Source organism: Lissotriton helveticus, chromosome 3_1 (genome assembly GCF_964261635.1).
Source record: "Lissotriton helveticus chromosome 3_1, aLisHel1.1, whole genome shotgun sequence".
Lineage (NCBI taxonomy): Eukaryota > Metazoa > Chordata > Amphibia > Caudata > Salamandridae > Lissotriton > Lissotriton helveticus.
Genome location: NC_136061.1, coordinates 3,472,612 through 3,490,121, shown reverse-complemented (window position 1 = coordinate 3,490,121; position 17,510 = coordinate 3,472,612). Strand labels below are relative to the sequence as shown.

Genomic DNA, 17,510 nt, shown 5'->3' with positions numbered 1-17,510 from the left:
CCTCAGGAGTCACTAACATTTGCTGCTCAGCACCTTTACCAAATCTCAGTCAAAATGATCTTCATCACAAAACAGTCAAGTGCGTCCGAGACGCACTGAAGCTTTGCACTTGATGGTGAACCTGCAACAACCCTCAACGTGACCCTTATACACCTGCTGCATTTTATGATAGTGTGTGCCTGCAACAGTGACTTAGTGATGGCCAGGGATTGCTGCATGGTTAAGGCACGTTAACAACCTCTGTAACTTTGTGTTTGATGTACAGCTTGGAGCGACAGGTCACTCCATCACAAATGTGATGGATATCTTGTCCTCTGGATTACAAGTGCCCTTGAATATAAGGGACTTAAAACAGCTGGAGGAATATCCATCACGTTTGTGTCACAGTAACCCGGTCCGCTAAATTATAAATCAGGCCTTTTGTTGGGTACCTGAGTGCCATGTTCTTTTTGATGTAAAGGATTGTTGGGTTCCCATTTTCATAAAGTATTCCGAGGTAATACTTTTTGTGTGGAGCAAGTTGCATCACATTCAACACCCCTCATGCCTTTCTTCAACTCTTAGATATCACAAATGCAAGTTTTAGGTATCTCCTACCAATCACTTAGGGGTTCCCTCCTTCGGGACTTCCTTAAAAAGCAACCCCCAAAGTTTCTACCTCTCTTGAGCACTAACTGCAAAGTGGCTTCCCATTTCAGAAATATCCAGGAACATCCTACTTTATCCCCTTAAATGCCAATCAATGCTGAAGGTTTGAGGTTTGCTTCTTAGGGTCAGATTACAATGTCATCTGGAAATTAAACTGATTGAATCGGGTCCGGACTAGTGTCCAAACGAATCGGGTCCTGCAAGTTCGACCTACCTATTATGATGCTTCCCAACATCGTTCGGTCGGACTTGCATTGACCTCAATGGGAGGGTGTGTTCTGAACGAGATCACAGGCTCCCATTGGAAAAAGGTGTGGTTGGACTCTCTATGACAACTTTGACGAATATAACCAAAGCACCAACCCAACACCACCCACCAGCAACTCTACTCAGCCGGCCATCCTCACCTGGACCCCTGTCACCACAGAAGATACCACAAAGACCATGAGGTGCACACACTCTAGAGCACCCGCCAACCCCTGCCCGCTACACATCTTCCACAGGGCCACCTCTGACATCACACCAGAACTACGATGGACAATCAACTGCACCCTTGCAACAGGCACATTCCCCGACGACTGAAAACACGTAGAAGTAAAACCCTTCCTCAAGTAGCCCTCCGCAGACCTGATTGACCTCAAGAACTACAGGCCCATCTCCCTCTATCCCTTTGCCACCAAAGTCACCAAGATTATTGTCAACATCCAGCTAACGTACTTTATAGAATCCAACAACATCCTCGAAACATCTCAAGCTGGCTTCCGCTGCGACCACTCTCCTAGCACACTTCTCGACCAAGGCCACACTGCAGCCCTCATTCTACTAGACCCCTCAGCAGCCTTTGACACTGTCTCCCACTGCACACTAGCCGCCAGACTCCCCAACTTTGGCATATAGGGAAATGCCCTAGACTGGATCCACTCCTTCCTCCCCGTCCAAAGTCAAAGAATCCGACCCCCTCCTGTCCTCTCCGAACCAACAGAGATCAGATGCGGAGTACCCCAAGGATCCTCCCTCAGACCGACACTCTTCAACATCTACATGGCCCACCTTGCAACCATCGCCAGAAAACACGGACTCAGCATAGTATCCTATGCCGACGACACCCAGCTCATACTCTCCCTCACCAAGGAACTCAACATCACCAGGCACAACTTCCAGGAAGGAATGAAGAAGGTTGCTTTCTAAAATATGAATGTAAAAATGTAAAATCTGTATTTGTAAAGTGCAAACTACTCACCCTTATGGGTCTCAAGGCGCTGGAGGCCGTTGTGGAAATTAAGTGAGCTATTGCCCAGAGTCACATGGTGCTGAGCTGAGCTGCCACCAGAGCCGGGGATTGAACCGTAAACCCAGTGCTCCGAAGTCAGCTGCCCTGGCTGCTGCACCATACCTCTCCGCATTCTAGGTGAACAGCAGCTGCCTGAAGCTCAACTTGTTGAAAACAGAAGTCCTCATTCTCGGATCCACCCCCTCCATGTGAGACGACATCTGATGGCCCCCTGTCCTAGGTAACCCTCCGACACCCACGGACCACACCCGCCACCTCGGCATCATACTCAACTCCTCCCTCACTATGAAATGAGATCAATGCAGTATCCTCCACATGCTTCAACACCCTCTGCAAGCTCCTCAAGACCTTGAAATGGATCCCCCTGAATCCAGGAAGACCATCACCCACGCACATCACTAGAAGGCTGGACTACACAAACGCCCTCCACGCCAGAATCAACAAATCACTACTCCACAAACTCCAGACTGTCCAGAACGCCACAGCCAGACTCGTCCTCAGCATCCCACAACAAGAACACATCACCCAGCACCTACGAGGTCTCCACTGGATCCACGTCGAAAAAAGAGTGACCTTGAAGCTGCTCACGCACACCTACAAAGCCCTCCACAACACCGGACCCCAGTACCTCAACGCCCCCAAGAGAAACCTCTGCTCAGCTGACATAGCCTTGGCCGAAATCCCCCACATCCACAGAGCCAGAACGGGAGGCAGTTCCTTCTCCTACATCGTGACCAAGACCTTGAACGAACTCCCCCTCAGCATCAGACAATGCCCCACACTGCAAGAATTCAGGAGAAGCTTCAAGACGTGACTCTTTGGATGATCTGAGCTGCCAGAAACACCCCCTCGCCCTCCAGCACCTTGAGACCCTCACAGGTGAGTAGTACGCTCTTCAAATCCCTGATTGATTGTTGGGGAAAACCTTGCACCCTGTGGCCGGCACCCAATGGTTCATACCACACTGTGCATGGTTGGGAAGAAGGGTCTCATGGGTACCCCCACAGGCTCCAATTTAGTTCCAGGCAAACTGAATTGCAACAGCTGTCTGAATCAGTCATCATAATCTGTTGTCCGGAAACCGTGTCTATAGAGCTGTACGAATCATCTCTGAAAGGCTCGGGTTGTGCAAATACCTTTCAGCCCGATTCGGACTGCTCGTACGGTTTCCAGACATCGTAATCGTTCAGTTGGAAAGCTGTACGATTCGGTCAGAAACAAGGGTTCCAAATCTGATTCTGCAACACCGAATCCCATCCACAACCCTTCCAAACGGTATCATAATCTGGACCTTAGTTGCGAACTTCTCCTTCACTTAGTTTCTGTGCTCGACCTGTGGAGTTTCATCTTACAGTTCTTAGGTTCTCCTACTCTAAAGTTTCCTGTGACATCCTGATTCTTGACACTACAACTGAGGGCCTATGGCACGTCTGTCTCTGTGTTCAAATGCTTAGTTCAAAGGGGTGGTTTGTTGTATAGGTAGATATCATTACCTTTTTCTTGGACGTCATTGCTACATTAAAAAAGTGTATACATTATGTCAATTTGTGAGCTTTCTGTATGTAATGCCGTATAATCATATGATGATTTTTCTTGTTGTTGCCAGTTTCCTACTTTAAGCCATTTTTGCCAAATGGCGTCTGTCTCAGAACCCGTCTTGGAGAAGATGAAAGACAACCTGGAAGACAAATTAAAGTTCCCGTTGATGTACTTTCCAAAGGTTCCCATGAGGGCTGTAAATGAGTCATATAGGAGGACTCCATCGAAAGACGTTGATCTGCAAGTAAAAACTATCATGAGAAAAATAGATCAACGGATACCCAAAGTAAGCTTCACCCACCCGGATAACACAACGTGTGCGTCAAAGTGCAAGGTGTCCATCATAAACCCCAGAGATAGTTACTGCATTGGGGACAATGTGACCATTCAGATTGACGTGTTTGATTACTTGGGCAACAGGAAGAAATATGGAGGTGACTTCCTACGAGCGAGGATCTACTCACCAGATCTCGAGGCAGGAGCTTCTGGGAAGATTGTGGACTTCCACAATGGAACATATTGTGTGCAGTTTATCTTATTCTGGGAAGGAAAAGTGAAAGTGTCCCTGTTTGTGATCCACTCCAGTGAAGCTGTGGCAGCTCTATGGAGGGGACGCAATACTGGTTATAACTACATAGATCATAAGGTGAAATATACCAATGCAACGCATGACGTTGAAGCCAAGTGCGGGTATGACCTGGACACTGAGGAGGAAGTCTGCAATTTGATGGAGGATTTGGATGAGTATCCGTTCTACTGCATCAGACCTGCGCACATGTCCTGCAGCTCGATAACTAAAACCACCAGCTATTACACCGGGCGCTCATACTTCACCGAGCTGGAGCGGCCACTCTTTGACAAGTAAGTGCCTCGCATTAGGCAATAGATGTTCACAGGGTCCATGTTCTAGCTCTGTTGGCAACGGCTTCTGTGTATTTGTGCACCAGGTTTCCAAGTTGAGGACTCTGGGGTGGTAGCAATGAAGAAAGACGGGTGCTTAGTAAGAAGATGATGCTCTGGCCAGGTTGGTAATGAAAAGAGGGGAGTTAAGGTCTTAGCCTATCAGCCTGGCAGAGACAGTTGCCCGTCATTACACGTAGATCACGTATTTGTGCACTACACTTACATCGAAGGGCGCAGAAAGCTGAGGAGGCATGAAGTCCATCTGTGTCCTTCAGATTCTAGTCAGAACTCAGGATGCTCTGGACTATGTTGTTAGTGTTATGTTATGTTAGAAGTTTTATAGAGCACTCAAATCACCCTGGGGCATCACGGCGCTGCCTAGAAGATAGGATTCTGCGGGAGGAGCACAGGGGAAGAAGAGTAAGTTAAAACAAAAAGGCTTTCAACTGTTTTCTAAAAAGACCATAGCTGGGGATTTCTCGTAAAGTTTGGGGAAGCTGGTTCCAATATTTTGGAGCAAGGAATGAAAAAGCTCCTCCGCCAGTCTGAGTAAGGCGGATTCGGGGAACCTGAAGAAGACCCCGTGAGCTAGATCTAAGTCTCCTAGAGGGACAATATTTCAAAAGTTTTCTTTGTAGGTATAGGGGACCTCTGTTATTCAAAGCATTAAAAGTTAGGCAGCACATTTTAAAAAACAATCTTTTTCCCACCGATAGCCAATGCAATTCCCTGAGCAGCGGGATTGAGGGGGTGCCCGCAGGGCGGTTCAAGATCATTCTGGCTGCTGTATTTTGAACCACCTGCAGTTTGGCCAGGTGTGTTTGTCCTACTTCTGCCAGCAGAGCGTTACCATAATCCAGGCGACTGGTTACCATCGCCTGTACTTATGTCCTTTGATGCAGGGTAGGTATAAACGGAAGGATTTTCCGTAAGAGTCGTATGCTATCATAGCATGCGCTGGTCGTGGCCGCAATTTGGTCCATCATGGATAATTGTCAGTCTATTTTTATACCCAAGTTTTTCACTGAGAGCTTAGGGGTGGGGGCAGCACCAAGTTGGATGGGCCACCATTCATCCGACCAGATGTCCGAGGCTTTACCCATCAACATAATCTCCGTTTTTTCTGGATTTAATTGAAGGCAATTTCCAGTCATCAAGTCGGAAATCACCCTCATACCAGTGAAAAAACGGATTTTTTCTTGCTCAGGGTTTTTTCCCGTAGTGAACATGAGCTGCGTATCATCTGCGTATGAGATGATCGCGAAGCCCAAATGTTTTACTACCCTCGCCAGGGGGGAGCATATAGATATTAAACAGGGTAGGGCTTAAACAGGAGCCCTGTGGGACCCCTTTCTCCAGGGACATTTTTGCTGAGGAATAAGGGCCAAGACTGATAGTTTGGGTTCTCTCAGACGGAAAGTGTTGTAACCACTTCAGGGTGGTCCCCCCGACACCACAATCGGACAATATCTCCGCTAGCTTTATATGAGAGATGGTATCAAAAGCAGCGGAGAGATCTAGGAGAATCAGTATCGAGGAGCCCCCTGCATCTATTGTCTGTCTGAGAGAATCTGTTACTGCCAGTATGGCAGTTTCCGTGCTGAAACCCGGCCGAAAACCCGATTGGGAAGGGTCCAGGATTTCATTTAGTTCCAAATAGGAGCTTAGCTGTCTATTAATGATGCTTTCCAACAGTTTACCCAGAAGTGGCAACAGGGAGAAGGGTCAGTAGTTGCTAAGGATTGATTGGTCGGCTGTGAGCTTCTTTAATATAGGGCGAACGGACGCCTCTTTCCATGCATAGGGAATAATACCGGTTGTTTTTGAGCTGTTAAAAATATCACAGATTGAGGGAGCACAGCTCGTAGCTAGGGGAGCCATGATTTTCGGGGGGCACAAGACTTTTGATGACCCAAATTTTGCATTTAAGAGGCCTTTTTCGAATTCTTCAATGGTGGTTTGCTCAAAGCTTTCCAAGGAGCTATTTATTACCCTTCCCCTGGCCTCAAGATTGGACAGAGTTTCAGAGACTGAGGGGATTAATTGAGGGAAGGTATCATTAATTCTGGATATCTTATCCTGAAAATAGGTTGCCAGTGAATTATATAGGTCCTGGGATTCAGGTGGGGATTGGTTACAAGCTTTGGGAGAGGAACAATCGTTTACTAAACTGAACAGGGTTTTTGTAGAGTTAATGGCTTGTTCTATCCGATTAATAATGAAAGTGTGTCTTGCTTCTTTCAAGTTCAGATGATATCTGGCCAGAGACAGTAGTTTGTTTTCCTGGACCTTACCTGCTCGCCAGATTCTTTCTATTCGCCTGCATTTGGCTTTTTCTATCCTAAGCTCCTCTATATACCAGGGAGTCGAGATTCACCGTTGGATGGAGCCATATTTTTTAAGTGACCAGCTCGATGGGTGGAGCCTACCACTCTTTGTGTGAGTCCCATTTGTTCCAGCAAGGAGAGGAGTTTATTAACCTCCAAATTTGAGGAATGTTTCTCTGTGGAAATTAAAATCACCTAGCAAAAGAAACTTATTTGCTGCAAGCGCATGTAGGGCTATATATTCAACCAGCAGTTCAGAAAAGTTGGCTTTGGAGCCAGGGGGCCGATATATTAAGGCGCCATTCCAGCTGACTGTTGGGGATATGGTAACCTTACAAATTCCTAATTCCAGATATTCTTTGATTTCGGTCAGCACCCAATTCACTGTAAGGTGATTCTGGAATGCAATAGCTATACCTCCCCCTGTTTTTCCTACCCTGTCCAGGTGGATACATTTATGATTCGCTGGGATTGCTGGATTGATCATTGCGTGGTTGGAAGAGTTCAGCCAGGTTTCCGTAAAAAAACATAATACTGTGGAGTGTGAGGTCAACATATCCCAGATTTCAAACGGATGTTTTGCAAGGGACCTTACATTACATAGTATATTTTTTAATTCATTAGAGGCTAGGTTTGGAGCCTTACTTTCAGGGGGTGGAATCTCTGCTTGAGTAACCCTATGGAACTGGCAATGCTTACATGATACCGGTTCTTCTAGCATATTAAGGAATTTCTGGGAGCAGTTCCAATGGCTTTTATCCTTAGAGGGTTCAAGCGCACTAATGTCCCGCAAGGATTCAGCAAAATTCAAAATGAAGGTGCAATGGTTCTTCTTTACCTGGATGGGAGCAGCGTTTCTGGCCTCTAGGCTCGGCTAGGCGCGGACGGGCGCAGACGGGCGCGGACTGGCGCGGATGGGCGCGGACGGGCTTGCCTTTGGCTCGCCTTTGGTGCGCCAAAGGCGCGCCCGCTGCGCGCCCGACTCACCATCTTCTTTTGCAGTCCCTGATACGCAACGACTAGCACGCTGCCTGGGCTGCCTACCTGGGCTGCCTGTCCATATGTCTGCCCGCTCCTGCGCCCTACGTCCGAGCAGCGTGCCTGTGAAGCCTCCTGCTTTCAGCTGAGAGTGAGGTGAGTGGTGTGCGCCTTTTAATTAAACACAGAGAGCAATTTCCAATTTTTAAAACCATGCGGCGCAAAAGGAATGAAATAATAAAATGAACCCAAGTACTCCCGGCTTCCTCCTCAGGAGCCTATCTACTAGAGCAGAGGGCTCACGTTTACCTCCTCTTTTGGAGTCCCTGATACGCAAATATACAAAGCAACAGATCATTATACAAGAGAAGCTTCCAGTAGGGTTACCCTGGGAGGAGGGGCTGTGTGAAAGGTACCCTGGGGGGAGGGGCTGTGTGAAAGGTACCCTGGGAGGAGGGGCTGTGTGAAAGGTACCCTGGGGGAGGGGCTGTGTGAAAGGTACCCTGGGGGAGGGGCTGTGTGAAAGGTACCCTGGGAGGAGGGGCCGTATGAAAGGTACCCTGGGAGGAGGGGCTGTGTGAAAGGTACCCTGGGGAAGGGGCTGTGTGAAAGGTACCCTGGGGGGAGGGGCAGCGTGAAAAGTACCCTGGGAGGAGGGGCTGTATGAAAGGTATCCTGGGAGGAGGGGCTGTATGAAAGGTACCCTGGGAGGAGGGGCTGTGTGAAAGGTACCCTGGGGGAGTGGCTGTGTGAAAGGTACCCTGGGAGGAGGGGCCGTGTGAAAGGTACCCTGGGGGAGGGGCTGTGTGAAAGGTACCCTGGGAGGAGGGGCCGTATGAAAGGTATCCTGGGGGGAGGGGCTGTGTGAAAGGTACCCTGGGAGGAGGGGCTGTGTGAAAGGTACCCTGGGGGAGGGGCTGTGTGAAAGGTACCCTGGGAGGAGGGGCCGTATGAAAGGTACCCTGGGAGGAGGGGCTGTGTGAAAGGTACCCTGGGGAAGGGGCTGTGTGAAAGGTACCCTGGGGGAGGGGCTGCGTGAAAAGTACCCTGGGAGGAGGGGCTGTATGAAAGGTACCCTGGGAGGAGGGGCTGTATGAAAGGTACCCTGGGAGGAGGGGCTGTGTGAAAGGTACCCTGGGGGGAGGGGCTGTGTGAAAGGTACCCTGGGAGGAGGGGCTGTGTGAAAGGTACCCTGGGGGGAGGGGCTGTGTGAAAGGTACCCTGGGAGGAGGGGCTGTATGAAAGGTACCCTGGAGGAGGGGCTGCGTGAAAGGTAACCTGGAGGAGGGGCTGCGTGAAAAGTACCCTGGGAGGAGGGGCTGTGTGAAAGGTACCCTGGAGGAGGGGCTGTGTGAAAGGTACCCTGGGGGAGGGGCTGCGTGAAAAGTACCCTGGGAGGAGGGGCTGTATGAAAGGTACCCTGGGAGGAGGGGCTGTATGAAAGGTACCCTGGGGGGAGGGGCTGCGTGAAAGGTAACCTGGAGGAGGGGCTGTGTGAAAGGTACCCTGGGGGGAGGGGCTGTATGAAAGGTACCCTGGGGGGAGGGGCTGCGTGAAAGGTAACCTGGAGGAGGGGCTGTGTGAAAGGTACCCTGGGGGGAGGGGCTGTGTGAAAGGTACCCTGGGGGGAGGTGCTTTGTAAAAGGTACCCTGGAGGAGGGGCTGTGTGAAAGGTACCCTGGGGGGAGGGGTTGTTTGAAAGGTACCCTGGAGGAGGGGCTGCGTGAAAGGTAACCTGGAGGAGGGGCTGTGTGAAAGGTACCCTGGGGGGAGGGGCTGTATGAAAGGTACCCTGGGGGGAGGGGCTGCGTGAAAGGTACCCTGGGTGGAGGGGCTGTGTGAAAGTTACCCCTGGGGGGAGGGGTTGTTTGAAAGGTACCCTGGGGGAGGGGCTGTGTGAAAGGTACCCTGGGAGGAGTGGCTGTATGAAAGGTATCCTGGGGGGAGGGGCTGTGTGAAAGGTACCCTGGGAGGAGGGGCCGTATGAAAGGTACCCTGGGAGGAGGGGCTGTGTGAAAGGTACCCTGGGGAAGGGGCTGTGTGAAAGGTACCCTGGGGGAGGGGCTGCGTGAAAAGTACCCTGGGAGGAGGGGCTGTATGAAAGGTACCCTGGGAGGAGGGGCTGTATGAAAGGTACCCTGGGAGGAGGGGCTGTGTGAAAGGTACCCTGGGGGGAGGGGCTGTGTGAAAGGTACCCTGGGAGGAGGGGCTGTGTGAAAGGTACCCTGGGGGGAGGGGCTGTGTGAAAGGTACCCTGGGAGGAGGGGCTGTATGAAAGGTACCCTGGAGGAGGGGCTGCGTGAAAGGTAACCTGGAGGAGGGGCTGTGTGAAAGGTACCCTGGGGGAGGGGCTGCGTGAAAAGTACCCTGGGAGGAGGGGCTGTGTGAAAGGTACCCTGGGGGAGGGGCTGCATGAAAAGTACCCTGGGGAAGGGGCTGTGTGAAAGGTACCCTGGGGGAGGGGCTGCGTGAAAAGTACCCTGGGAGGAGGGGCTGTATGAAAGGTACCCTGGGAGGAGGGGCTGTATGAAAGGTACCCTGGGAGGAGGGGCTGTGTGAAAGGTACCCTGGGGGGAGGGGCTGTGTGAAAGGTACCCTGGGAGGAGGGGCTGTGTGAAAGGTACCCTGGGGGGAGGGGCTGTGTGAAAGGTACCCTGGGAGGAGGGGCTGTATGAAAGGTACCCTGGAGGAGGGGCTGCGTGAAAGGTAACCTGGAGGAGGGGCTGTGTGAAAGGTACCCTGGGGGGAGGGGCTGTGTGAAAGGTACCCTGGGGGGAGGTGCTTTGTGAAAGGTACCTTGGAGGAGGGGCTGTGTGAAAGGTACCCTGGGGGGAGGGGTTGTTTGAAAGGTACCCTGGAGGAGGGACTGCGTGAAAGGTAACCTGGAGGAGGGGCTGTGTGAAAGGTACCCTGGGGGGAGGGGCTTTATGAAAGGTAACCTGGGGGGAGGGGCTGCGTGAAAGGTACCCTGGGTGGAGGGGCTGTGTGAAAGTTACCCCTGGGGGGAGGGGTTGTTTGAAAGGTACCCTGGGGGAGGGGCTGTGTGAAAGGTACCCTGGGAGGAGCGGCTGTATGAAAGATACCCTGGGGAAGGGGCTGTGTGAAAGGTAGCCTGGGGGGAGGGGCTGTGTGAAAGGTTCCCTGGGAGAGGGGATGTATATTAATTAAGAGTGACAAAAGAGAGTGCACTGGAGAGGAGCAGATAGATTTTATGTATTATTATTTCAACTTTTATACAGTGCCGGCTAGACCCAAATGGTGTCAATGCAGTTTACAAAAGAACCAAGACACTACAAAAGAACTTTAGTTTTGTTGCATTACAGTTTTCTGCAGCCATGTTTCAAGATGAAAATGACAAGCAAACACAACCCTTTTCTTTTGGGTAAATTTGGAAAGTGCTTTCCGTGTAGTCTTCAAATCCTTGCCCTGACTTGAGTTACTGAATGTACATATTTTTTTAACCATATTTTGTTGAATTCACAGTCACATCTAATTCCGCATTGCATTACAGCTATATATCAAGGTCTTCTTATCTTACAGTAGAACAATATGTGAGCTCTGAATTGCATACAATATGCATACCTATCAGATGAACCAGGGTCCATTAACTCTCCCCCCCACCCCCTCACCCCTAGCAGATCCCACCAGAGGCCTCAACTATGCTAAATATTTTATCACAGTTTAACCCCTCCCATGCTGGTGACAGAACCTCTCCGTCACCAGCCTCGGTCGCGCTGTGCTGGTGACGGAGCGGTTTCATCACGGCTCGCTCGGCGTGTCTGCCCGGCGCTGATTTCGCACCTGCGCTGAACGTTCCATTGAGCGGGCGGGGCCGTGACAGAACCGCTCCGTCACAAGCACAGCACGCCCGAGGCTCGTGATGGAGCGGTTCCGTCATGAGCATGGGAGCGCCGCGCGGCTCCCCTCCCCTCTAGAGCTGTGGCGGAATAGCCGCCGCAGCGAAGGGGTTAAGGTTGATGTGTGTCCTATCTTGCCCCTTCCCCTTCTATTGTGCAGTTAATTGGTTGAGTTCTACTTTATTCAGAGGTGTTTAAGTTCGAATTCCCCTGCTTCCTATCCTATCAGACTTCCTCTGGGAGTCGGTTGTGTGGGGCTTGATTCTCCTGAGGCAGGTTCTAGATTTTGGGGGCCATATGTACAAAGAGGTGGCGCAGTGAGGCATTTGCCGTCATGGCTTAATGCCTCTCTCTGCCACTTCAGAAACACAAGGCTGCACCATATTTACAAGAATGTGGTGCGGCCTTGCGTTTCCCCCTGCAATGGCGCTAAGTTTTACAACTTATCTCCAGCGCAGGCACCCTTGCACCAGAGTGAAAGGGTGTCTGCGTGCAGGGAAGGATTGTTTATGTGTAGGAAGGTGTCCTTTCCTGCACATAAACAAACCTAAAATGCCATTTTGCCACTTTCATGTGTGCTGCTTTGTGCAACACACATAAATGTCACACAATTGCATTTTTTTAATGAATTGTCTATGTACAGGAAAGGACACCTTCCTGTACATAAACAATCCATGGCATTTTGCTTATTCCATGTGTGCTGCACAAGGTAGCACACATGGAAAAAGCAAAAACGAGGAGAAATAAAGCATTTCTCCTCGTTTTGCCAACTTAAGACCAGGTTTTACCTGGCTCTAATTTTGGGGATGCCTCCTATGTAAACATGATCGCCAGTAAGCGTTTTATATTGAGAGTGGCGTTCCGGCCCGGGATAAATCCAGCCTGATATGGATGTATGAGTTCTGTCATGAACGGCTGCAGTCTCGTTGCCAATATCCCGCTGAGAATATTGAAGTCTAAGTTGAGCATGGATAGAGGTCTATCGGCGCCACAAACCCGCAGAGATTTGCCTCGCTTGACGAGGTGGACTATCAATGCCTCTCGAGTAGTGCTATGGAGATGGCCCCCGACCAATGTTGTTCCAAAGAGCTCTACCAATCTGGGGGCCAGTTCCTCCACATAGGCAGCGTAGAATTCTACAGGGACCCCATAAGTGCCAGGCGTTTTGCCTCTGGCAAGTCCCTTGATAGCCACCCGTACCTCATGTATGGTTCTGGGGGCTCCCAGCGTTTCCGTTTTCTCTTCACCTAGCGTTGGCAGTGATATTTCCACTAAATACTCCTGTATACAGACCATCAGGATTTCACGATTTCACGATTTGCCAAAAAATTGTGAAATCAGGAGTTTGGTAAAAATGCTGCAATTTTTACAAAACTGCCCGCGAAATTTGGAAAATGTGATCCATGTCGCAATATCCTGGGGTGAAACGTGCCAATTTTTGTTGTTATAAGTACATTTGCATTTGCATACAGCCAATGTTAAATGAGGCCAATCTTTTTTCCACCGAGCCCTCGAACAAGCTAACTTGGATTACACAGTTGTATATCGCCATCAAGTGGTTATTTACAGAATTACGCTGCAGATCGTTTGAAGCGGAACTCGAGGCTGTTAACCCCTTCAGTGCTCATGGCAGAATGGTTGCGTCATGAGCACAAGTTCTAGTGTGCTCATGACGGAACCATTCCGTCATGAGCACATGCTCAGGAAAACCCTCTGCTGCAGACAGCAGAGGGATTTTCCATTTTCTTTTTGTCTGGGGAGGTGGGGAAGAGCTTCCCAACCTCCCCAGGCCAATTTTTGTATTTTATTGACATGACGATCACGCGCATGGCGCGCTACCGTTATTACAATGAAATCGAAACTGAAAGTTGTTTCAGTTTCTCATTTTCGGTGCTTGTGGGTCTATCTCATCCCCCCGAGCACTGCAAAAGATGGGTGAGGTATCAATGGAAAGGGGAGAATCTCCCCTTTCCAATAGTACCCATCCCTAGTGGACCCCTGCTTGGGGATAGCCCCCGGAGGGTGATCCTCAAGCAGGATCCACCCACCAGCACCGGGGAGTGGGGAGTGTCCTCTTGGGCAAGGGCCTCCCCCCATTTTCTTTTGGGCACAATAGTCTTTCTGCCCCCCTTGGGGGGGCAGATGGGGGCATCAGCCCCCAATCTCACCACTGGGGGGCAGAAAGCCCACTAAAAAAATAGATTTTTTTTATTGACGTTGGGGTGGGGGCTGCCCAAAAGGGCATGCTAATGCCCAACCCCCCCGCCCCCCAGAGAAATGTCAGTCTTTCGGCCCCCTCAGGGGTCAGACGTGGCAGTAGCCCCAAATCTGCAATGTGCCAACCTGTGGATTTTGGACCCTCGCGCAGCTGGCACATAGGGAAAACTAGCAAACCTGTATATTTTTGAAAACTAGACGCCAAGGGGAATCCAGAATGGGGTAACTTGTGTGCCTCCCACCAGGTTCTGTTACCCAGAATCCATTGCAAATCTCAAACATGGTTAAAGAAAAACACTTTTTCCTCACAATTCTGTGATGGAAAGTTCTGGGATCTACGTGGATCCACAAAAATCCACCCATCCCACATTACCCAAAGTCTTCAGAGAAAAATGGTGCCCACAAAAGGAAACAGTCCAAAACGCAACATGGACACACCACATTTTCCTAGTGAAAACCGACCCTTTTTTTACAAAGTGCCTAGCTGTCGATTTTGAACCCTAGCTCTTCCGGCACCTAGGGAAACCTACCAACCCATTGGATACTGGAGACCCAGGGGAGTACAGGGAGGTATAGCTTGCGTGGGTCACCCAACGTTTTCCTAACCAGAATCCGCTGCAAACCACAAATCACATTTTCTCAAATTTCTTTGTGGGAAAGTTCTGGAATCTATGTGGATCCACTAATGTCCTACCACCCAGTGTCCCCCAGGTCTCCCGATAAAAATTATACTTCACTCACGTGGGTGGGTCAAGGACCCTAGACTGGCAAGGGCCAAAAACTTGTTGAAGAGACATCAAAATGGCCTGTCACAAAACAACCTGGTTTTGTAAGAGGGGTGACCTGGGTTTTTGGCCCCGGGCTCGGTGGCCATCTTGGAAAACTACCAAACCCATACATTTCTGAAAACTAGACACCAGGGGTAGTCCAACGAGGTATGGCTTGCGTGGGTCCTCAAATGTTTTCCTACCCAGAATGCCCTGCAAACCTCAAATTTAGCTGCAAAAAAACACATTTTACACATATTTATGGGTGGAATTACTGTGCCAGCCCAAATGTCCTACCCCACAGCGTTCCCCTCAGTCGCCTGAGTGAAATGATACCTCACTTGTGGTGGTGGGGTACGGGCCTGTGACTGGGAAGAGCCCAAAATATAGGGAATAAGGGTATAGCACCAAGAATTCTAAGCGCTACATTAAAAAAAAAATAGTTTTTAGGCAATTCTGCATTGGGCACCCACACAAGTGAGGTATCATTTTACTCGGGACACTAAGGAGAATGCTGTGGGATAGGACATTTGTGCCGCCACAGTGATTCCACACAAAACTATGTGGAGAATGTGGTTTTCTTCAGCTAAATTTGAGGTTTGCAGGGGATTCTGGGTAGGGAAATTTTGGGGGATCCACGCAAGCCATACCTCATTGGACTCTCCAGGGTGTCTAGATTTCGGCAATGTGTGGGTTTGCTATGTTTCCCTAGATGGCGGCGAGCCCAGGGCCAAAACCCCAGGTGCCCCCCCCAAAAACCAGGTAGTTTTGTTATAGGTATTTTTGAAGTCTCAACAGTACGATTTGGGCAATTCCCTGTTGTAGCCACTATGCCTACCCACACAAGTGAGGTACCATTTTTATCAAGAGACCTTGGGAAATGCTGGGTGGTAGGAAATTGGTGGATCCACACAGATTCCAGAACTTTCCCACACATACATTTGAGAAAATTGATTTTTTCAGTGAAATTGATGTTTGCAGGGAATTCTGGGTAGGAGAATGTTAGAAGACTCACGCAAGCCATACCTTCCTAGACTCCTCCAGGTGCCTAGTTTCTAGAAATGTGTGGGTTTGGTAGGTTTCCCTAGATGGCCGCCCAGCCCGGGCCAAAAACTCGTGGGACCCCCTTTGCAAAACCTGGTTGGTTTGTGTTAGATAATTTTGATGTTGCCTTGATAGGTTTTGGACCCTTGCCTGTCGCGGGTCAATGACCCACCCACGTGAGTGAGGTACCATTTTTATTGGGAGACCTACGGAAAGCTGGGTGGGAGGAAATTTGAGGATCCACGCAGATTCCAGTACTTTCCCCACACAGATATTTGAGAAAAAAGTGATTTTCTCAGCCAAATTTGAGGTTTGTAGGGGACTCTGGGTAGGAGAATGTTGGGGGACCCACGCAAGCCATACCTCGCTGGACTCCCTCAGGTGTCTAGTTTCCAGAAATGTGTAGGTTTTGTGGGTTTCCCTAGATGGCCGCCGAGCCCTGGGCCAACAACTCATGGGACCCCTCTTGCAAAACCAGGTAGGTTTGTGATAGGTATTTTGATGTCGCCTCAATAGGTTTTGGGCCTTTGCCTGTCGCGAGTACTACACCCACCCACACAAGTAAAGTACAATTTTTCTCGAAACACTTTGGGGAACGCGGAGTGGGTGGAAATTTGTGGATCCACGCAGATTCAAGAACTTTCCACCACAGAAATGTGAGGAAAATGTGTTTTTTTGGACAATTCTTTAGGTTTGCAAGGGATTCTGGGTAACCGAACCTGGTGAGAGCCAGTCAAGTCACCCCATCCTGGATTTCCCTAGGTGTCTAGTGTTTGAAAATGTATAGGTTTGCTAAGTTTCTCAAAGGTGCCGGCAGAGCTAGGGTTCAAAAACTACAGCTAGGCGCTTTGCAAAAAAAGGTTAATTTTTCACTGTGAAAATGTGGTGTGTCCACGTTGTGTTTTGCGCCGTTTCCTGTTGGGGGCACTAGGCCTACCCACACTAGTGAGGTACCATTTTTCTCGAAAGATTTTGGGGAATGCGGGGTGGGTGGAATTTTGTGGATCCACGCAGATTCTAGAACTTTCCACCTAAGAAATTTGAGGAAAATGTTTTTTTGGGGATAATTTTGTAGGTTTGCAAGGGATTCTTGGTAACAGAACCTGAGGAGAGCCAGTCAAGTCACCCCATTCTGGATTCCCCTGGATGTCTAGTTTTCAAAAATGTAGGGTTGCTAGGTGTCCCTATGTGCCGGCAGAGCTTGGGTTAAAAAACTACAGCTAGGCACTTTGCAAAAAAAGGGTCATTTTTCGCAGTGAAAATGTGGTGTGTCCACGCTGTGTTTTGGGCCATTTCCTGTCGCGGGCACTAGGCCTGCTCCCACAAGTGAGGTACCATTTTTCTCAGAAGACTTTGGGGAATGCAGGGTGGGTGGAATTATGTGGATCCACACAGATTCCAAACCTTTCCACCACAGAAATATGAGGAAAATGTGTTTTTTGGACAATGTTTTAGGTTTGCATGGGATTCTAGTTTACAGAACTTGGTGAGAATCAGTCAAGTCACCCCTTCCTGGATTCCCCTGGGTGTCTAGTTTTTGGAAATTTATAGGTTTGCTAGGTTTCCCTAGGTGCTGGCAGAGCTAGCGTACAAAAACTGCAGCTAGGTACTTTGCAAAAAAAGGTTAATTTTTCACTGTGAAAATGTGGTGTGTCCACATTTTGTTTTGTGCAGTTTCTTGTCGTGGGCACTAGGCCTACCCACACAAGTGAGGTACCACTTTTCCCAGAAGACTTTGGGAAACTCGAGTAGTGTGGAATTGTGTGGATCCACGCAGATTCCAGAACTTTTAACCACAGAAATGTGAGGACATTTTGTTTTTGAAATTTTTTTAGTTTTGCATGGGATTTTGGATAACAGAACCTGACGAGAGCCAGTTAAGTCACCCCCATCATGGATTCCCCTGGGTGACCAGTTTTTAAAAATGTATACGTTTGCT

The 17,510-nt window shown here is 49.5% G+C and overlaps 1 protein-coding gene across 1 annotated transcript in view; it reads left to right on the top strand.

The window, feature by feature from the left end:
• Nucleotides 1-2,710: 2,710 nt before the first annotated feature.
• LOC144825363 (NXPE family member 2-like) overlaps nt 2,711-17,510 on the top strand; it is a 255,453-nt gene continuing 240,653 nt past the window's right edge. The window contains exons 1-2 of the mRNA XM_078684149.1: nt 2,711-2,749; nt 3,546-4,339. Of these exons, the coding sequence (XP_078540275.1) occupies nt 2,711-2,749; nt 3,546-4,339 (833 nt within the window). The remainder of the gene's footprint in view (nt 2,750-3,545; nt 4,340-17,510) is intronic.